At 34.1% G+C, this 24,183-nt stretch overlaps 1 protein-coding gene across 1 annotated transcript in view; it reads right to left on the reverse strand.

Annotated features, from left to right (window-relative positions):
* The window catches only part of LOC145690942 (uncharacterized), a 60,161-nt gene extending 36,407 nt beyond the window's left edge, over positions 1–23,754 (reverse strand). Inside the window, exon 1 of the mRNA XM_081766401.1 lies at positions 23,200–23,754. Within this exon, the coding sequence (XP_081622527.1) occupies positions 23,200–23,564 (365 nt within the window). The 5' untranslated portion in view covers positions 23,565–23,754. The remainder of the gene's footprint in view (positions 1–23,199) is intronic.
* Positions 23,755–24,183: the final 429 nt, after the last annotated feature.

Below are 24,183 nucleotides of genomic sequence, written 5' to 3' on the forward strand. Positions count from 1 at the left end.
TATGCAATTGTTACAGCTATACGTAAATGGGGACATTTATTATATGGACATCACGTGAAAGTTTATACAGACCATAACTCATTAGTGTTTTTGAATAAAATTCGCCATTGGAACTCTCGTTTGGCTCGGTGCAGTCTCGAACTACAGGGATTTAACTTAGAAATAAAGCACATTTAGGGAGTGAAAATGTTGCCAGTGAAGCAATGTCCAGGATAGTTTTAGCCCCTTCTAGTGAAATTTTGGACATCAACAATTTGGAAGTCCTCCCATCATTTTTCAAAAACCTCACACCAGGAGAGTTAACCGAAAAACAAAAAGAGCATCCTGAGTACAGTAAAATTATAAAATTTTTAGAAAAACCAAACGACCCTTATAGTAAGATGCAAAATATAAATGTAGAGAAATTCTACAAATTGGAACACGGGATTTTGTTGTATAAGAACTTTCATTTCTCTAACAGCTGGAGAATTTGCATTCCACCATCTTTAGTAAATCTGGTAATTGAAGAAATGCATAACAACCGTGGACATTTCGGATGTGAAAGAACTAACTTTTCTCAGCGAAATTTGTTATTGGAAATTTATGCGACGAGACGTGATGAACTATATTAACGATTGTCTCGAGTGTAAACGAACTAAAGTTGATACTCGACCCCCAGCTAGACCTCTAGAAACCATACAGGTGAAAGTCCCTAGGAGATTGATTTCAATTGATATCATCGGACCTCTTGTGCCATCTCCTTCAAAATGTAAATTTATACTTTCAGTCTTGGATGCTTTTACTCGCTAACCTTGTTGTTTATCCGATCCGGAACGCTACTACGAAGTGTGTAGCTAAATGTTTGGAATCGTTGTACTTTGTGCACTTAGGAATGCCTTCAGCTATATTAGTGGACAATGGTAGTTGTTTTATTTCTAAAAACTTAAACAAAAAATCTAAGAATATGGTGTTAAAATATTTTATTCCACGCCGTACCATCCAGCCTCGAACGCGGTCGAGAGAATCTATCGTGAGACGAACAGGTTGTTAAGACTATTTTGTAAAGATGATCAAGTTTCCTGGGAGAAATTTATACCGCAAGTTGTTGTGTTATTGAATTATTCGATATCAAGTAGTCTTGGCGCGAGTCCGGCTAGTTTACATTTGAACATTCAGGCTGAAAAACCCATCTTCGAACATTTTGGCATTTTTACAAATGATACAAGTGAAAATGACAATGAAAGTTGGGATTATAAATTGGTAATGCCAGATTTCAAAAGAAAAGGAGTGATCCGAAAGCGAAATGAGAGGTACAATTCTCAACAGGAGAGTAAACACAAAATACAGGTGAATGATCTGGTTTTCTTGAAACAGACAAACTTAAGTTCTGCAACAGACAAGAAAATCTCAAAATTCTTTAATGTGTTCAAAGGACCTTATCTTTGTATTAATAAACCATCAAATTCAGAAAAGGTGTTCGAATTGTTAGATCCTTTAACTGGTAAATCAATTGGATCGCATTCAGTAGACCGACTTAAGGTGTGGAAACCTACGAAACAAACTCGTAAAATTTGGTTAAATTTAGCTGTGAAACATAATTCTGAGAAATACCATGAAGTGATTTCAAGCGAATTTAAAAATTCAGATTTAGAAAGTAGTGTTAAAAGTGTTTTTTGCAACGCATTAACCACAATACCAGTGTGTTTATCTTAAAAGGTTCAATCAAGAAGTAATAACCAACGAATACACAAAATTTTGGGAATATTGTTGGAAGTTGATAAATATTTGAATTTTCTGTACTGTAAAAATCTGTGTTCATCCGATGTGTTGGAATTAGCATTGGTAAATTTACAAAACTCTTATGTGTTATTGAATGAGAGAGTTCAAGGAATGTAAAAAAAAAGTTTTTCATACGATATAAGCAGTCCTCTGTGATCAGCTATGCCACTTCCAGATGGCTGTTGATGTTTTCTTTTCCAAAGTAATGGAAAAACTAGCAAAAATATATGCCAAGCCATTGAGATGAGTTTCCCCCCTATATATTTTGGGTAATGTGATATTTCTTTAACGCTCGGAGTAAGCAATTTTGGTAAGTCCCATTCTTTACTATTTTAAATTTTTAACCTTGTGTTCTATGTTTTGGCCTCATCTCGGGGTGGAAAACAAATAATTCATTGTGGGTAGGTATCTTTGAAATTTAGCCAGGCAGACCTTGTCGAGTGGTCAGAAAGAATCATAACTGAATTATTACGATGTAAAAATTCAGCTGTGAATCTTAAAGGCGCCGATAAATTTTATTAAATCTCGACAAAAACGTATGTTAATCAATATTGTGTGAAAATAAAGTTTTAATATGTAATATGTTTTGAAAAAATTATTTACTAATGAGAGAATTTATTTCATATATTCGTGTTATCGTATTATTGCATTATGTTTGAAAATTTACTTATAAGTTGATATAGTGTCGTTTAAATGTCGTATTTTGAATGTTTGAATAATGAAAATATTACATTAGTAAAAGTTATTTTGAAAATTAGCCATAAGTAAGTACATATACGTATAAAAATAGTTATCTTTGCATTTTATATTTTATTCTGTTTAAAATATTGAAAATTTCATATGTTTAGTATAATAAGGATATTTAGTGTAAGATGTAACAACACGAGTCAGATACTTACAAAGAAAGAAAAAAAGGAAAGGTTGAAATTTTACGATTTATGTAATGGTATAAGAAATATATTATGAATAAATAGAATATGAAAACTACATATATACGATATAAAATGGAAATATAATAGATAATCAACATGTTATTCCATTTGTTTTGAAACATTGTGCTATGAACAAAAATATAATCTTATACTTGCACAAAAAAAACATTTAAAGTGAATAGCTCATAAAAGTAAAATAGCCCATCTACGTTTGTGTAAAGTATTAGTGAACCATCGTAAATCAAATATTAATAGTGCAAGAATGAAGAGGAGTAATAACCGGAAAAATAAATTCAAGAAGAGGAAAATTCCAAGATTCCAGGATTCTGATAATCTTCAAAGAAGATCATCGTCCCTTCCGCGCGCCATTTGTGAGCGTGTGGCCCCCCTCACTCCCATTTCATCTTAATTTTTCCAGTTGTTTCTACCAGAATTGGAATGAGGCTCTATGCACTGTACGTTGATGCATACTGTGTTATGGTTTTATCTTTGTCAATGAGTTGGCCGTACTGTGAGTGGTGACTTGAACTTCTTGTTCGTCGGACAAAGAAATGTGATGTGGTCGTGACTTTATAAGAAAATAATCCAATTGAATCTAAAGTAATCGAAGAATATTTTGACTATTTTTAATATTTTAATTATTGTACTTTAATGAAGAATACATTTAATACTTTTAGATATATATATTCCTTGTAAGAAAACACTTCTTATAGACATTCTTAAATAATTTCTCTGTCATGACTAGGGCAATCTTACAGACGCTGAAAGAAGGCGCGGTGTGCTTGGCGTGGATTGCAATATGGACTGTCTTGCAAATGTTGTGTGCATCGAAAATCAAAAATTTCTTTCATCATCTTTAAAGGTGTAGTAGAAAAAATTGTGTGAAAAAGGAATTATGATCAAAATAATAGTTTAAGCATTAAATTTTCATGGAGTGAATGAACGTATGTAAAAGAAACGCATTATTTTCGAAGTGACGAATGACCACGACTTTTGAACAAAGGATAGATGCAGTTATACATTCGACTATTGGCAAAGTTACACAGAAGCGACCGAGATAGAGCCTAAAATACGACCATTGAAGAGGAAACATGAATTTATAAGGAACTCCTTAACTCGGAATAATTATATGACCCCCCCTTTTTTCTTCTCTTAAAATCTCCAAAATTAAAATGTTGTGTGAATTAGTGTTCAGTGAGCAACGTGCGTAAAATAATCAAGTCTCTTATCACGCAATAAGCCGGCTTCTTCGTCGTCATATCATATATTTTTAAGTTAATCTGTTAAAATTCTTTTTTTACTTTTTATTCTCCTATTAACTAATATATGGACTTATATTTCGTACGCTAAAATAATGAAAGGAAAGAATTGAAATACAAAAGCATCAAAAGGTATAAATAAAGTCAATATTAATAAAATACAGAAGTAAGTATGTATGTGATATGTATATTATTTTCTGCTTGAGTAAAACCAATTTCGTGTACATTTTTGTTTTCAGTTGTTATCCATGTTCCTCGCATCAATCACTACAGGTACGGTAAGAATTCAGTACTCGCTAATACAGATCTTGAGTGGACTCGAAGTAGGCGTGTCAATGAAGGTGGGTACACGCGTATGCCAGCTTGGTTCGGATTCATCTCAAGTTGCGAGCAGGTCCAGTTCCTCGTACGAATTCTACCCACTAAAACCACCATTAGTAAGGCGTATCGGACAAGATAAGAACCCAGAAGGCCATAAGTATGTCTTCCCAAATAGGGTAGGCAGGAATCGAACCCCACCATGTTATATGAATGACCTTCCCGAACAGAAACACGAACCAATCGTGTTATAATATTAAATATTTATTTCAAACAGTTCAGCTCCCTGTATTTTAGAATGTGATGCATAACATATTTCTTCACTTTTTCGGTACTCAGAGTGTAGTATTTATCTTCGCATGCCCTTTTTACTTTTAGCGTAAAAAACAATAATGAAGAGTGTTTCACGATCCTAATAACACACGAAAGGCATTGTTTGCAAAAATTCTGTAAAAGCAAAATTCCAAACCCAGTAGGCTATATATTTAAATTTTTGTGATTAGCATTAGAGCAGGTTATGATAAATTCTATGTTGAGAGCACAAACATAGGAGCACTAGCAATAATCAGAAAGTAACGAAAGTGCAAGTGGTTGACCATATTACCTTACCATATAGTCATATCCTTTAATGAATTGTAGAAAATAACTAATTATTTCACTCATCGAATAGCGATAACGTGATTTGAAGTGAAACACTTCCACGTCAGTTCCTCAGAGAGCGTAAATGAGGGGCCAAAATTTAGAGTACGTAAAGAATAGAAGAAACGGATAATTTTAGTTTGTTATCTACGGACATAGTTGTATATTTTATATTGTATCACATAGTAACAAATGTGTTTCCCTCACTTATTACGGATAAGACAAATTCAAATTATATCCTTTGTGTTGTGAAGCGGAAAAATTGTTATTACCAACCACAAGTTTGATAATATTTCAACAATAAGGATTGGAAATATTTTCCTAACTTGTATCGGATTTGTACCGTTTACTTGCAACTATTCTACAACAAACATTCCGGAATAAAAAACTTATTTCTTTTCATTTTTAGTAGTTAAGTTTAACAAATAAGGAGCTTGTGCTTTATACAATTTAGAAATTTGTAAGAATATCCGTAGCTTGAAACTACAAAGAAAGTTTCAATTCGTTCTATTTTAAGCCCTTTCGAAGTCGAATATTTGTTTACGCTTCTCTGAGCCTATCGTAGAAGTATGCATATTTGACATCCTGCTATTCCTGGTAGAAGAGGCAAATAACTCGTGAGTATTTTTTTATGAAGAAGGAAGTATTAATGTCCGTGCTGACAAACAATGAAAGAAATTGGTCGTAGTATTAAACTTGTTTCAAACTTCGTGATCAGAACGGCTCCTACTCTGCGGGTGGTATAATTTGAGACCGTTTCATTTCTTTTATGCGAGTGAAATGAACTGAGATCTTATTTGAGAATATAAAAGAATGTAAGAGTATCCCGGGTACAAACCATGAAACATTTCCCAACCATTCTATTTGAAACATGTTTGGAACTTTAAGAGCAATTGACAGTTGCTTTGCTTCTAGCTGGAGAGAATGTAATTTGTGATAACGTCTTTCTTATTAGTTGAGTGAAATAAATTTTGTTACTCTGCTTTTAGTATTAGACATAAGTGAGAATGGCCATAGATACAAGTTCCGCAGGATTTTGTATTTTTTTATTTAAGAACAGCTTTAGGATAGAAGATTAAGAATAGATTTATCAATACAAAATAACTATGCAAAGTATCTTAATATATTTTAAAAATGTGCACGACGGTTTCTTCCTTTTAGGTTCCGTTTAAAGGGGGTGGTTATTATGACTACAAATCGATTTCTAAGTAACGTTAGTTTCAATTTCTGTTATGGGGCAGCAGCAATAATGTTCTCGTTGTACTTTTAGAAAGGGTATTTTATAAGCGACTTTTCGTTCTTCTTTATAGAACTCCTGTAGATCATCATTATTAATTAAGTTCATTTCAGACCGATGTTAAGTCAAATTTCTTTGTGGGTTACTGAGATGTACGCATAAAATGCCAGCCAAGTGTTATTTATTTATTTATAAATTAGCCCTGTAAAGTCAACATTAAGAATATTATCTTAAATACGAATTTATTAAGTACATCCCGATTTTCGAACAAAATTTCTTAGTAGGATAGAAAACTGAACCGTCTAAGCTGCATTTCACTCTTGAATGTAGGTTTACATTAGTAGAGCACGATGATGGCTGAATCCAAGTTTTTATGAGACAAAGATTTAAACTGCTTTAAGAAAAATTATATTCCACTTTTATTATATTTCTTACACGGGGAAATATATTCTATGATCCGATCGAAAGAGCAGGAAAGTGAGAGTACAACGAACCAAGACAGACGAAAAGGTTATGGAACTAATGGTTTATAGTTTACTTCTGTATCAGTTTTCTTATATATTTTGTGTTTCCACGTATTTTTCCCTTTCTTTAATTTGCACTTTTCTCAATTTTTAAGACACTATTTTCGATTGAATTCCAACAAAATATGAGTTTTCTATCATTTTGTCAGAATGTATTGATAGCTTTTCCCATAGTTCATACTGCCTTTTTGGACAGGTCCTTTTTTTTTTTTTTTTTTTTTTTTTTTTTTTTGCGTTTGAAGCTGTAAACGCGGCGTTATTCCATACAAAATCAGGAAGTTCACGAGTGGCCTTAAAAATTAAAGTTAGATTTTCATTTCAAGTGAAATTGACGTTGGTTCGAGTAGAACTGGCTGATGACTCAAAGCTCATAGAATACAGGCTTGGGTGTCGTTTCTAAGCTTATGAATTACCCTTCACAACAATTTCCATTATCAAACCAGATTTCTTTAATTTGTACTATTGTTTTCTTTTAAGATTATAGCCTGCATTCTCCGTTTTTTGTAGACTACTTACAGTCTTATCTAGGACACTTGTCTCATGCCTTTTTCTTCCTTGTAATTGTCTATTTTCGTTGCCTCTCTTTCCTCGTTGGATATAACTCAGTAGGTTACGATTGTGCATTTTAAATATTGCATCGTCTTTGAAGTTTAAACTCAATCCCTTTCTCATTCGTTTCGTTGTGTTTTTCAAAATATTTTCTGAATTTAAAAAATACTCTAATAGCATATACCTTACAAAAATGGAAATCCTAAAACAGCAGGGAGTGAATCAAAAATCTACTTTCTCTTCTTTGTATTCAGTTAAATATGATGTTACTATTTGGGTGAATCCTTCGCGATTAATTCTCATCAGTATTGTCATAAAATCGATAGGATAAAGCGCGAGTAAAATGGAATTGAAACAAGAAGAAACTGCTGGCAATCAACAGGGATATCATCTAAAAGTTTGTTCTTGGCTTTCTTTTCATTCTTCCGAGTATCATTTTGTTATGGTTTATTTCTCTTTTCTATTTGGTCTATTGCCAAACAATATCTGGAATTACAAACATGTATTATAACGAACATTAACAAAACGGAAGTGATGTTCGCCTTTTTCAGGTTATTTCGAGAGAATTTAATTTTGTTTATAACAAGTTTTCGGCTTCGTTTGTAAATATTTATAATTTGTGCTAAAGTAACGTATGATTTTTCTCTTGTTTTCGTTTTCTTTCTTCTCGCGATATTCTTTACTATATATTGAGCTAAGTTCTCAAATTAATTTTCTATTTTACCACTTGATGTTATCCCATGCCTCTGGATTAGTCTGGCCTCTGGATTTTTCTAATATCAATAGTGTTATTATATCTACCAGGGTCATAATGAGAAGCTGTCAGGGGTGTAGACTTAAAATCATTAATAAGGCGCACTGAATGTAAAAAACAGACGTTATAACATATGCGTTTTTTTTATTTAACTTGCTGATAAACAGTCGTATGTGGAGTATTATTACAAACTATCCTCGCACACCGTTTAAACGCTCTAAATTGTAAGTTTCAAAACCACATAATGTTATTCCACTCAATAATACATCTACATCAAACATAAGGTGAAGACCTTAGAGGGCAAGGAAAGTGACTTTTGAAGTAGATAAATTTATGTCTAGGAAATTGGCACACCATAGTGAAATACAGATGGTGATCAGAAAAATGGAAACACCTGAACGAAATTGCAACTTACCAGATTAATATGGTGTCGGGCCACCTTTCGCCTTCAGAACAGCCTTGATGCGACGTGGGATGGAGGCATAGAGGTCGTGAATGGTAGCAAGTGGAATTTTACACCATTCCTCGTGCAGGGCATCGGCCAGTTCTGTGAGAGAGGATGGAGGTGGAAATCGTCGCCGTAATCTTGTTTCCAAGACGGACCACAGATGTCAATTATGTTGAAATCTGGTGATTGGGCGCGCCAGGGAAGGTGTTGAACGTCATCCCGATGTTCCTCAAACCACTCTGCAACAACTCCAGCTGTGTGAATGGGTGCCTTATCATCCTGGAAGATGGCGTCATTGTCCGGGAACAACATCCGGACCATAGGATGCAAGTGGTCTCCAGAATTGCGACATAATCGTTGGCAGTGATTCGTCCGCTAAGTTTGACCATAGGCCCACAGCATCACCAAGCCGCCGAGGTGTTTCACAGTTGGGCGGAGACACTGCAGATCATAAGCTTCTTTGGGTGTTCTCCACACACAAACACGGCCCGTGGTTGGGAATAGGGTGAAGGATGACTCATCCGATCATATCACACGTTTCCAGTCCTCAACGGTCCAAGCTGCATGGTCGCGGCACCATTTGCGGCGTGTGAAAGCGTTATGGTCCCTTATGAGCGGTTTGGCCCGTGCAACACGACCCCTTAATTTCATGTCATATATTTCGCGGCGGACTGTGATTGTCGAAACAGGGTGGGAGGGTGCTGGTTGAGTTCCTCCACCACTTGCTCCGCAGTGGCACGACGGTTCTGGGTGACAATGCGCTTTAATACCCGGCGTGACCTGACAATCATGATTTTATTCCGCTTCCCCGATGTGGTTTTCCCGAGTGTTGTCGACACTGTCCCACGGGACACACCTAACATAGTGGCCACTGCCGTCACACTCACTCCAAATAACCGCGCACCAACAATTTGCCCTCTTTGAAAATCTGATAGGTGTCCCATTTTACACTACCTCCGTCTGAGGCAGACACTGCTGTTCCACTGCGCCTGACGTAGTACGGAGACCGAAATAACACACCACCACCAGCGGTCCGGCGCTGCACGTGCCACATCACTGCCAACCCATACTTTGACGTGTTGCCAACAACAGTTTTTTTTTCATTTTTCTTATCACCATCTGTATATAAGCTGGGAGGATAACCACGACACAATTCACTCATTGGTAGACCCTCGAGTGGAGTGCGATGAGGTTTTCGAAGTTTGCATATTGTGATCCGCAGAGTGGTTTTCCGATTATAAATAAAACTTATTGGAAATATCATGTATAACTTGGATCCCTTTTATTATGGGGACCTCAATTGAGCTGTCTGAAACAGTGAACACAGTGAAAACAGTGAACTAAATGCATTTTCAAACTATCAGCAACCAGGTTAAACTTTGTAGTTTTTCATAATTTGTGATAAATTATCATTTTTGGAAAGAGTGGTGGGTAAAATCACATGAAAAGGTGATGTAAAAATGTGGCAATGTACAATTTTTGTGGTATTTGACATCCAGGGTTTCCAATTTTACACATACTTGTTGACAGCTCGAAAATGGAGTTATGATAGTTCACTTTGGTTTCAGACAGCTTAATTACTATTGATGCACTGTCAATAATTATATATATATATATGTAGTGGCAGTGCATCATATATATATATATAGCATTTAACTTTTATTACTTTGATCTGTTTTCATGACAAGAAGGAAGGACATCCTTACCTTATATCAGAAATTTTTCAATTCTGCATTATCATGACATAATTTATTATTTAAGACATCTTTATTCACTTTATTTAGTATATCCTTTCATACTGCATTAACATAAACGATTGAAGGTTGTCTTTCCCGAGGTTTGCTCTCAATCCTTATTTTATAATATTGAGTTTCAAGAAAAGCATATTTACAACTTCCTTTCTACATGTGTAAGAGGGAGAGAAGGAGGAACTTGTATAATATTAAAGAGGTATGTATAACATAAGGCATACATGTGATATTCATATATAATTTTAAACGCACACGTAAGGATGGACTTGCAAGTTTACTTTGATTTCCTACATCCCTGGTTCAATATCGCTTTTAACATGCTTCCTCTTCATACTCACTAATTATATATTAATATCATATTCACTCACAACATCTCCTTGTGACGTCTTGGACTAAATATCTGCATAAAATTTTAGTTCTTCGATAGTTTTCCCTTCATCTATGCCACAGATTTTGTTCATTGCATTTGAGGGTAGTACGTCTTTTAAATCAGAAATCCGTCTTGGATCGAAACACACAAAGTCGTGGTAAAGGTTTTCGTGTTTCGAAATCCGGTTAGTCACACTGAATGATTTTGTTAAGGACATCACTGAAAACGCACGGTTTGAAACTTTTCTCTTCTGTATTCTTTGATTTCATGACATGCCAGTTCAGATCATGCAACGATATTATATATTTGTGAATTACTTCAATTTTTCTTGTAGCTATCTTGGGGAAAGGTACTACTTAAAAGTGCACAATCTGTTGGTAAGAAGAAGAAAAAACATAGAATATATGTTGATTTCAGATAGATAGTCTCTGTTTGTGGTTACAGTAATAAGATAGCATTTTTGTTTCGGTTTGCTATGGCAACTGGAACTTATTAATGGAGATTACATAATAAAAAGTAGTTGTGGTGAATGTGATGTGTCTAGTTCGAAATTTATGCAATCACTAGCTATTACAAATATACGTATAAATTGAGGGTGCCTGATAGGAGTAACTTATCTTAGTATTCGAACTGGGCTAATGTGACGAAAAATACATTAAATTTAATTATAACGTTACAATCGAACGAATACATTCTATGGTTTGATATTATTTGATCACAGCAAAACGCATGTCTCTTGCTGGTTTCTTCGGAACCTACCCCCTCTCCAACTCCCTACTACCCGTACAACCTCCCGTTTACGCGGCACCCAATCTGCTACGTTCCTTGTGGATTACAAGGATATTCTTTTTGTTAACCAGTGTTATCTTATTATCAACACCTGGTGTGAAATGCCACGTAAATTCCGCGTGGTCAACAACTCAGTTTCAGAACTAGAGCGCACTAACGGATGCAACATATATATTTTGAATTTTGTATCTAAGTACTATGAGAATCGTCAAAGTAATTTGAATGATATTTTTATTACTTGTTTATGGTAATGAACAATTTGTTAAACCATTAATTTTTATTTTAACTGAGTGTGACGTGAAAAAGTCACGAAATATCAAAACTGTATGCGAGGTGGCAATAATACCATCACTTGCCAGCACATGATTCGGGTACTACTTTCCTAGTGTAATCATTAGCAAAAACGAATTCACACATGTGGAACTATTTCCAAACAAGCAAACGGAGTGAAATGAATAGTATATACCCAGTCAGGAAAGTCCAGAGGATTAGTAAAATGTATTCGCATTAATAGTAATTGTATTTAAGCGCAGATCTCAACGTTAAGAAACTTAAAACCAGAAACGTAATAAAACGACACAATGATCTTACATTTCTCCAGACACTATTATGTTTTCACCTTGAATTTACCATGAAACCATTGCCTTCAGCAATCTTACAAACACACAAATCTTAAAAGATAAGGTTGGTAAATACTCTTTACATCTCTTATACGGTACAGCTTCTATACAGTATTTATACAGTATACGGCACAACTTCTACACAGTATTCATATTAACTTCTTTCTCCATAACTAAACGCAGCGAAATGATAGCTATTCCATTAAAAGTTACTAGGTTTGGAAACACACCTGCTCGAATCACAGGTAGCGTATTGAGTTATCAAAATTGCCAGAAGGCCATTTTATAATTTTTACGTTTGTAAAGAAAAGTTTAATCGAATATTTCTGATTCAGGCCTACACATCCGGGATAACAATGCTACCAACTTGAAATGTACAAGATATAGCTAGAGGACCAAATATTAAAACATGTACAAATTTTACCCTGAAATCCAAATTGAAAAGTTGAATATAATAAAAATTCAAGGATAGAGTAGTCATATAGATAAATTATTTGATCTCTGTGGGTTCAAACTTCAGAAAAACGATCATATGGCATTTAATATATATTTGACTTAAAAGCCGTTTCTTGTAGGAAGCGGAAACCGTTGGCAGCTAAGTTAGTCCGACGGTGATTTCTTCCGGCGTTTGGTCTACCATGCAGTGACATGTTTGATCATATTCGGTATTTAATCTTCTAGTATAAGAATTATAGGAACCATGACCTATAAACATTTCCATCGTTTCTTTGTTTAAATCTCTATTCCCATCTTCCTAATTGTAAGGTCCGTATATATTATTCCAATTTGTCCTTTTATAAATATTTTTTACCATGATATGCATTTTCTTTTGATGATTGCGTTTAGCTACATAATAGGAATTGCTCCAAATATTTCTTAAACGTTCACTTATTTCTCTTTAATCCAATTTTTTATTACTTGTCTTAGTCACCCAGCCACTAACATTTAAGGATACTGGCGTTCTAAGAAATAGTAGCTCCTTTCTTCAATTGAATCCTTTCAGTTTATGTCTGATAGCTTGACATCGTACATGGCAACACGTATGCCCCGAAATATGACATGTCAGTATATTTCTCCAATTGGAGCAAGAAAGAATGAATATTTCGCCATCACTTAGAGACGCACTAGATAGATTTGATAAACTACATTAACGTTGAATTCTAAGAGAGAAAAATTAATACAAACAAAATTAATATAATTATATGCATCATGCTGAGACAGAGAAAGCATGGCGGGTATGACTTTTCTTAGTTTTGTTATGTAATGTTTTACATTACAGCGTAAATAAATCTTCGAAAATAATATTTACGAGCTCTCGCATGAACACGCGTTCAAGTATCGGCTGGTACAAGCTATATTTTACAATCAAAACACATTATTTTGTTAATAATAATTTGTTTTCTGCTTTTCTTGTAGATATCTTAAATTTTATTGGCCAGTGCTTAGTGGAGGCTAGTGTTGGTGAAATATCATTACACTTCTATTTCTTTCTTTTAACTGCGTGGGTTATTCCTGTGGCCATAAAGTCGTGGTTTTTGTCGTTGTTAGAACCTTGTAAATATAACCGTAACGTTCACAATGATTTTCGCTGTTTTTCCAAAAGTTTACACACCCTTTCTCTCTCTCACTTGTGTGTTGCATTCTTCCCAGCTTTGCTACGGCAAATCACGATTTCTTCCGTACATACGTTGTGTCATAAACCGAAGCTGGGGAGAACGGTAGACAAAACATAGATACCGTAAAAATGGAAAAGTGAGCAAATGATCAAATTAACCTCAGATATTAACAAACTAAAATTATCTTCTGGCGCAAATCGTAAAACCTGGTTAAACTGTGCAGAAAATGTGATAATACTGAATGTAATTTACACAAATTAAAAGAACATCAAAAAATTACAAATGAAAAAGTAGCTTTTACTGTATATATTTTCGGCCGTGTTAATTTTTTTATTTCCACTTTTATCTTATTTTATTTTCTTTTAATACTGTACTGTGGCACAATTGATAAATTAAGATTTCACTTAATCACAATAATCTTCGACCGGTCAACTCCTTCAGAGACGTTGCAGTTAATAAGATCTCAGGCGTTCCACGTCGGATTACCCTAAGGGTCCGCTGGAGTCCTCTGCAGATAGTAATAAGCGATCGTTCAAGCAGGCACAATTGCTCCTTCATTTTCAATAATATGCAGCCAGAATTTGTCACAAAACTGAGATTACAAACGAATGTTAGGGTGCTAACACATATGTACTAGTCACTTCACTGCTGATTTCTGCACAATATTTGAAAAAAATATTTTACACGGAGGCGTATGAAAATATCGTACAACCACTGATGATAAACAAACAAAAAATTGGATCTCACGTATGCAAACGGCGATTTAGCTTCCAAAGCTCAATCCGTACAATTGGAGCACTCATAAGAGTATAACATGAGTTTACTTTAGAACAATGCACTCCACCGTATAATCCTAACAATCGTTTCTAATCTCAGTTTTGTGTGACAAACCCGAAAATAAAATAAAAAGATATTTCGAAAATACCGAAAATAATAAAAGATAAAAGGGGAAATAAAACAAGTTAAAACGGCCGAAAATATATACAGTAAAAGCTACTTTATCATTTGTAACCTTTTGATGTTCTTTAATTTGTATGAATTATATTTGGTATTATCATATTTTCTGTAAAGATTAAACAGGTTTTGTGATTTGCACATCATAATTTTAGTTTGTTAATACCTGAGCTTAATTTGATCATTTGTTCACTTTTCCATTTTTACGGTATCTATGTTTTGTCTACCGTTCTCCCCAGCTTCGGTTTATGACACAATGTAGGTACGAAAGAAATCGTGATTTGCCGTAGCAAAGTTGGGATAAACGCAATAAACAAGTGACAGAGAGAGAGAGAAGGATGTGTAAAGTTTTGGGAAAAAAGCGAAAATCTATATGAACGTTCCGAATATATTTACAAAATTCTAACAACGACAGGAAACAGGATTTCATGTGTTTTGAGAGCAAAATATAGCTTGTACCAGCCGATACTTGAACGCGGTTTATTTCAAAAAATAACACGACCTAGTTCCGACGTATTCATGCGAGAAGTTGCGAATATTATTTTCGAAGTTTTATTTACGCTGCCCGAACATTACATAATAAAGCTAAGAAATGTCATTCCCGCATGCATTATTGGTGAGTACACATCCTTCAAGAGGTACAACTGGCTTCGTAGATTTATGAAATCAACGTTCTAATTATCCTTAGAGAGCTAGTGTGAATATAGTAAATTAGGGAAACCAATCTTTAAATCGTCGATTCCATCCTGTTCAGCCTAACCATAGATAGGTGGGCAACATGGAAATTTTGAAACTTTTCTCTACCGTGGGAGATCAGTTTTAAAACTTGATAACGTCTCTTCTTCGTAACTGTCTACATATTGTATCCTTGGTATTCTTCTTCCTGGTATTTCTATTGCATTCCCACTATCAGCATGGTGATCACATCGGAGTGCCGAATAAGATGCCAAAGCATAGTGTTTCTTCTTTTTCCTATTATTTTCATGATCTGTTTTCCTTCATTAGCAACCCTTAGTGCTTGTTCATTTCTTTTTCTTTCCGTGCATGATATACGCAACATTGTGCTCCAAGACCACATTCAAAGTGCTTCTAGCTTAGATATTTTAGCTTTTCTCAATGGAAATCCTCGATTGATCCTACATATATTTAGACTTAACAGTAACTCCTGAAGATAGTGGATTAAATTTGCCTGACCTTGATCTAAAAATACAATGTTTTTTTCTGAGGCCAGATGTTAACCCATAAACATTTATAAACCGTAAATAAACTAAAAATTGAAATGGAACCGGGGGCAACTATATGGCAGTGTGGAGTTTTATGGCTGATTTGAGCATACACCTGATTTGAGCATACGCGATCGTGCACCCAATTCGACAGCGTGTAAGACTCGTTCTAATTAATCTTCGTTCGAATGGCAGCCTGGAACTACAGTTTGTTTTTCAGGGAGTTAAGCATGGTAAGCTATGTTCGCTATTGAAACTAAAAGCGGTATATTCCTTAAAGGAAAGAGAAAAAACAAAAACAAAAAGATGGGAAATGCAGACTTTCTATTCTTAAAAGTTGAAATTTCGTTGTGCTGTCCATGCTTTCTGTCTTAGCATGATGCATATTGTTATATTCATTTTGCTTGCATTAATTTTCATACCTTAGAATTCAAAGTGAATGTAGTTTATCAAATCTATCTAGTGCGTCTCTAAGTGATGGCGAAATATTCACTCTTTCTTGCTCCAATTGGAGAAATATACTGGCATGTCATATTTCGGGGCATGCGTGTTGCCATGTTCGGTGTCCAGGTATCAGACATAAACTGAAAGAATTAAACTGGAGGAAGGAGCTACTATTTCTTAAAACGCCAGTCCCCTTAAATGTTAGTGGTTAGCTGACATGGAAAAGTGATAAAAAATTGGATTAAAGAGAAATAAGTGAACATTTAAGAAATATTTCGAACAATTCCTGTTATGCAGCAAAAAGCAATCATCAACAGAAAATGCATATCATGGTAAAAATTAACCAAGAGATGACAAATTGAAAAAAAATATACCGACTATTAAAATTAAAAAAGGCAAAAGAGAATTAAACAAAGAGACGAAGAATATGTTTACAGGTCAGGGTTCCTCTAATTCTTATACTAGAAGATTAAATACCTAATGTGATTAAACATGTTAATGCATGGTAGACCAAAAGTCGGAAGAAATCACCGTCGGACTAACTAAGCGGTCAACGGTTTGCGCTTCCTACAAGCAACGGCTTTTGGGTAAAATATAGTGAAATGCCATATGATCGTGTTTCTGAAGTTTGAATCCACAGAGATCAAATAATCAATCTATTTGACAACCATATCTTTGAGTTGTATTATATTCAACTTTTCAATTTAGATTTCAGGGCAAAATTTGTACATGATTAAATATTTGGTCCTCTAGCTATATTTTGTACATTTCAAGTTGGTAGCATTGTTATCCCGGATGGGTAGTCCTGAATCTGAAATATTCGATTAAACTTTTTTATACAAACGAAATAGTTATAAAATGTTATAAAATGGCATTCTGGTAATTTTGATGACAAACTACGGTACTTGTGTGTCGAGCAGGTGTTTCCAAACCTAGTAACTTATTATGAAATAGTTATCATTTCGCTGCGTTTTACTTATTTACAATTTTGAGCGTTGAAACGGTCTGCGAGGATAGTTTATAATAATACTGCATATACAACTGTTGATAAGCCTGTTTAATAAAAAATACGCATATGAAATAACGTCCCTATGTTACAGTCAGTGCCCCTTATTTATGATTTTATGTCTACGCCCCTCACAGCTTCTCATTATGACCCTGGTAGAAACGAGAACAATATTGATATTAGAAAAAGCTAATTGAGATACATGGGATAACATCAAATGGTAAGATAGAAAATTAATTTCAGAACTTAGCTCAATATATGGTAAAGAATATCGGGAGAAGATAAAAACCAGGAAAGCAAGAAAAAATCACACATTCCTTCAGCACAAATTATAAATCTTTATAAACGAAGACGAAAACTTGTTATAAAAAAATTATCTTCTCTCGAATAAACGTGGAACAGGTGAACATCACTTCCATTTTGTTAATGTTCGTTATAATACATGTTTGTAATTCCAGATGTTGTTTAGCAATAGACAAAATGGAAAAGAGATATTCGGAAGAATGAAAAGAAAGCCAAGAACTAACTTTAAGATGATATCCTTGTTGATTGCCAGCTGTTTCTTCTTCTTTTAATTCCATTTTACTTGCGCTTTATCTTATCGATTTTAGGACAATACTGATTGGAATTAATCGTGAAGGATTCACCCAAATAGTAACATTATATTTAACTGAAGACAAAGAAGAGAGAGAAGTTTTTTGATTCACTCCCAGCTCTTTTAGGATCTCCATTTTTGTAAAATGTATGCTATTAGAGTAATTTTTAAAGTCAGAAAATATCTTAACCCTTAACAGGGAACGTTATTTTCGTTCGCTTACAGGAAATGCGTGTCTCTGGGACACGGACATGTATAAAGTAATATCTTTTTTAAAAAACGTATGTGTAATGTAGAATAATGAAACTTTATATTTTGTACTTCGAGCAAAATATTATAAACAAGAATTACATATATTAATGCGGTTTTATTGGAATATAAATTCGGAAAATATTTCAATATCTAAATAAAAATAGTATATAAATTTAAAAACTGACAAATTTTAAGTTAGTATAATTCTACATATTACTACCCCGCAAATATGCTATTTGTACACATGCAGCCACCCTGTTCAAATGTTCTATTTGTCCAAGAGCTTGGAAACGTTTAACGAACATGGTAGCTTTAAATAGAGGTCGTCCAAAAGTGCCTTGAAAATGGTGAATACATGTCTTCGTTGCCTGATTTACAAATAGAACACAATATTAGGAGAGGAATAAGGGCTTTATTTTCAGATAGATCAGTGGATCTGTAGTTTGACTTTGCTCTAATTTACTTCAAATTTGTTTCGATTTTCTTCCAATTTCATATTGAAATCTCCTGAAATATGTCATCATTACATAAGTTAGACAGGATTCTTTCCCAGATTTCTTACATGGGTGACTGTACCAGGCATCCCTCTGACTATGTTTTGATGAGAACCCTTCGGTTTCTTAGAGGTTCAATTCAATTCCAAACAAACCTGTTTTTACCTCTCTCTCTAAGGCCTTCGTTATCACATGAAACTACACTAGGGCTGCTCACATTGACAGTTCTGTTACTACTTTAGCTCACACCTGGCACTGTATCAGAATTGGTATCGCCCTCACCGTCAGTAGGTAATTCTTGATTTGAGGAAAAAATTAGGCGTCTCAGTCAGAATCTACTGAAGACAATAATATAAATTACTTTTGTACTTTCAACATTTTTGGATTTTTTCCCGTGAAATAAGGATCTGCTGTACTTACAGCTTCATTCTTAAATTTCTTTCTCGAGGTACTAGGTCTATATTTTGCAAATACATAAAATCTCACACAAACAAAATAGTATGTTTGAAGAGCTCAATAGCTTCTATTTCATGGTAAATAAAAGTAAACCACAAAAATTTTTGAAAGCAAAACTCTCTTCAGGAAATGTGTGTCCAATAATCACGCAAAAATATAAACAATAATGGAAATGTGTGCCTCTTTCTAAAATCATCGATAAATGTTCATTCAGACATTCCGCCAACAATGGACTACTGCGAAACACACACAACTAAATAATTGGAAGGTACTGAGAGAACCGATACATTGAGTGAATCAGTGTTGCCAATGTAATACAAAGAAAAACCATAGGTGTCTGACATACACATATTTCCTCTTAAGGGTTAAAATGCAGAAGGAAACGAAGGAGAAAAAGATTGAGTTTAAAATTCAGAGACGATGCAAAATTGAAAATGCATTTTCGTAAACTACTGAGCTATAACTAACCAGAAAAAAAAACAAAGGAAATAGACACTTACAAGGATGAAAAGCATTACGCAAGTGCCCGAGATAAAGCTGTAAGTAGTCAACAAAAAAACGGAGAATGCAAGCTAAAATCTCAAAAGAAAACAATAATACAAATTAAAGAAATCCACTTTGTTAATGGAAATTCTTGTAAAGGGTGATGCACAAGCCTAGAAACGACACCCAAGCCTGTATCCTATGAGCTTTGAGCCATCAGCAAGTGCAAATCAAACAAACGTCAATTTCATTTGAAACATAAAATCTAACTTTAATTTTTAAGGCTTCACTCGTGAACTTCCTGATTTTATATGGAATAGCTCAGCGTTTACAACTTTTAAGAGCAAAAATACAGACCTGTCCTAAAAGGCAGTATGAACTATGGGAAAAGCTATCAATTCACACAAGTGCTGACAAAATGATAGAAAACTCATATCTTGGTGGAATTTAGTCTAAAATGGTGTGAAAAAATCTTAAAAATTGAGAAAAATGCAAATTAAAGAAAGGAAAAATACGTGGAAACAAAAATATATCAGAAAACTGATACACAAGTAAACTATAAACCATTAGCTCCTTAACCTTTTTGTCTGTCTTGGTTAGTTTTTCTCTTACGTTCCTGCACTTTCGATTGGATCATAGAATATATTCCCCCATGCAAGAAGTATAATAAAGTGGAAAATAGTTTTTCTTAAAGCAGTTTAAATCTTTGTCTCATAAAAACTTGGACTCAACCATCATCGTGCTTTACTAATGTAAACCTACATTCAAGAATGAAATGCAGCTTATACGATGTAGATTTCTATCATACTAAGAAATTTTGTTCGAAAGGCGCGATGTACTTAATAATATCATATTTATGATATTCTTAATCTGGACTCTAAAAAGGCTAATTTCTAAATAAATAAATAACGCTTCGCTGGCATTTTATGAGTACATCTCATTAACCCACAATGAAATTTGATTTAACATCGTTCTGAAATGAATTTAAATAATAATGATGATCTATACAGAAGTTCTCCATTTCTATGTAGAAGAACGAAAAGTCGTTTATAAAATACCCTTTTCAACAATACAACGAGAACATTATCTGATAAAATGTTGCTGCCCCTTAACAAAAATTGAAACTAACGTTACTTAGAAATCGATTTGTAGTCATAATGACCACCCCCCTTAAAAGGGAACCCAAAAAGAAGAAACCGATGTCGGGCACATTTTTAAAACATATTAAGATTCTATTTTTCAAAAGAGATACTTTGCATAGTTATTTTGTATTGATAAATCTATTCTTAATCTTCTATTCCAAAACTGTTCTAAAATAAAAAAAAAAACACAAAATTCTGCGGGACTTGTATCTATGGCCATTCTCAATTGTCTAAAATCTAAAAGCAGAGTAACAAAATTTATTTAACTCGCCTAATAAGAAAGACGTTATGTCAAATTACATTCACTGCAGTTAGAAGCGAAATAACTGGCAATAGCTGTTAAAGTTTGAAAGATGTTAAAAATAGAATGGCTGGGAAATTTTTCATGGTTTGTATCTGAGATATTCTTACTTGCCTTTATATATTCAAATAAGATCTCAAATTATTTCACTTGGCTAAAAGAAATGAAACGTTCTCAAATTATACCATCCGCAGAGTAGGAGCCGTTCTGATCACGAAGTTTGAAACAACTTTAAAGCTACGACCAAAATTTCTTTCATTGTTTGTCAGTACAAACATTAATACTTCCTTCTTCATTAAAAAAAAAAAAAAACTCGCGAGCTACTTTCCACCTCTACTAGGAATAGCTAGATGTCAAATACATACTTCTACGATAGGCTCAGAACAGCGCAAAAAAAAAAAAAAAAAAAAAAACGAATTGGAAAGCGCTTGAAATAGAACGAATTCAAACTTTCTTTGTATTCGCCACCTAGGGATGTTCTTATAAATTTCTAAATTGTAAAAAGCACAAATCCAAATTTGTTAAACTTAACTACTAAAAGTGAAAAGAACTAAATTATTTATTCAGTAAAGTTGGTTGTAGAATAGTTGCCACGATCGTCGCCATGAAACCGAAATTCAATTACCCGCTCACCGCATTCCACACATAAAGCAGACAGAATATGTGGCGCCACAGTAACAAAGTACCATATGACTGTACAGACACACCCAGTGAGAAAAATATGAACTACCACTAATCTGTTCACAGTTCAGGGTTTTACTAACAGATGACTGAATCTCTTTTCATATTTTGTGGGAAGTAATGCGCAATGTGCAAAGTAACCCCGTGCTACGGTAGCTAGTTACCACTGTAAGCGAGACGAAATATGGCAAATCATGACACAAAACTAGAAAAACTTTTGGGAAGGAAGGAATTTATATAACTAAGGAATTACGTCCCTAATATATTGCGTTAGTTTGGAACACAAATATACAAGCAAAGAAAGCATTTCAGGATGTTACCTATAAAATACTTAGGAACGTACAAGAACGCATTCAACACGTAAGACATGTAAGTTAATCCTAAATACAGAATTTTGCGATGCTCGTTTACCAACATTCTGCGTAATGCCCTAATCTGCATAGCAATCTTATTTTTACCGGCCATCTAGCACATCCTGGTTAGCGTTGTTTGTACAATAATTCACACATCATGTACGTTCACTAAGCCCCTAAAGTGATTATACATTGAGAAATTTAGGTCCATACTCTAGAAATGATTCCTGGGAATGTAAAAAGTCGACTTCCTTGAAAGAAATGAGTGCAGCTATGAAATGGTTTGATGTATGGACCTCTACAATTAACGAACATCCATTGATGGTTAAAATATTCTTTCTCTTGTATTTTACTAATGTCTTTCGAAGCCCTCCGGAAAAATGAGGCTAGACACATTTGAGCTAAATTCTAAGTAAAAACACAAACGTCCATAGTTCTTGTTCCAATATAATACATTCCACGTTTAAATTTGCAAAATATTAGGATATATACCATTCTCACGATTTCTTATTTTACATAAGTCTCTATATAAATAAAACAATAATGTCGAGCACCCATATTTTAAATATGTGCAACAATTAGTGAGAAGTGTCTGATCAATAATAAATAAATAATTAGTTTATCAAGATCTAAATTACATAAGATTTGTATTAGTCGTATCGATCTTATTTTTATTTGGTATACAGCTTATCTACCTGTGCCTTCCAATTTACTGATTGTAGGTTACTAAATTACGTTCGAGATATCGGCCTATGTTTAGCAGAAGGGGTCCAGCTCTTTTCTCTAAAAAATGTTACAATTTTGGTAATTTCTGTTCACATTCGGTTAGTTTAGGGTAGGGTTGGTAAGTTTAATTTAAGTTAGGCTAGTTTAGGGTACGTTAGGTTAGTTTAGTTTATGTTATATTAGTGTAGGAGTTCCGCATAATTTTCAAAAAAATGACAGAATTTCGCTTATTTCTACTAATATTACGTTAGTTTAGGTTAGTTCAGCTTAGCTTACGTTAGTTTATGTTAGGTTAGGTTAGATTTAGTTGCGTTATGTTACGTCTAAGTACTTGCATCACTCATTTCTCCTGTAAATTTTGTGTTTTTTACGTGCTTCTGGACCCCTTGTACTAAACATACCCTTAGATATCTCCCATATCTAAATATTTCTCGTGAAGTATTGCTTTTAGCCAACAAACTTTCCGAACGCATGTAACCGTATTATCAATCTGAGCCAATTAGTATATGAAAAATTGAACATTACCTTTCTGGGCGAAGTGAATTTAAACTGTTTGTTGTTAATTGTTGGAAGTCATTACAGTACGACGCGCAAGTCTCCTGAACCACTATTTTTCTAGGCGTTTCTATATTCCTTTCAAATTCAGGATCTTCTTCTACTGCTAATTCTGATTTCACCTTATCAACGTTTAGTTTCACATCCAAAGAACACATAGCTGTATCCTTGTCCATTGTTTCCTCTCCTTCCGTTGTGGATAATATTAACTCTTTCTTGCCAGTCATCACTTCGTATGTCCACCCTTTCCCTTCGAGTGGATCTTCCTGAGGTAAGTCATAAGGAATTTCTTCTTTGCACATCAATTCCATCTTAACAGACGCCTCACCAGCCATTGTGAATTGAAATATAATAAGAATATAACACTGTTCTTATACTTCCCTTATATTTTATGTTGCCAGTCTTAATGAAATGATTTACAAGAACGTTCACAAAAGCAACTTTATATTTAAAATCATCTTCTTCTGCAGATCCTTATTTCCTTAGCCACCATCGCTCTCTAGGCAATTGTTTGTTTGCACTGTTGCCAACTCGCCAGTGTGAAATGTCGCTAGTTTAGTACTCTAAAGTCGCTAGAAATCGCTAAATGCCTCCTGCCAAGACGCTAAAAAAGTCGCTATATAATTTTACTAAAGAATTAAAATAATTTAAATATTTTTCATCTACAATGGAAGACTCGAGTATTTTTTTTTTAAAAAATGACCATCTTGACAAAACCACTGCACTATGCGCTTTCAAGAATACAAAATTAATAAATAGCATTAAAAGTTTGCAAATGCACTACTTGAAATTTAGGATCATTTTTTCTCATTTCTTCTTATAGAGTACGATTATATTTTTTGGAGGGGTTGGGAAATTCATGTTGCTTTCGTATTGGAACAATTCACCGAACTCACCCCACGAAATTTCTGTATAATTTATATTAAGAACAACCGCAGTTAAATTAATATATAA

Source organism: Thermobia domestica, chromosome 7 (assembly GCF_964235325.1).
Source record: "Thermobia domestica chromosome 7, izTheDome1.hap1.1, whole genome shotgun sequence".
Classification (NCBI taxonomy): Eukaryota; Metazoa; Arthropoda; class Insecta; order Zygentoma; family Lepismatidae; genus Thermobia; species Thermobia domestica.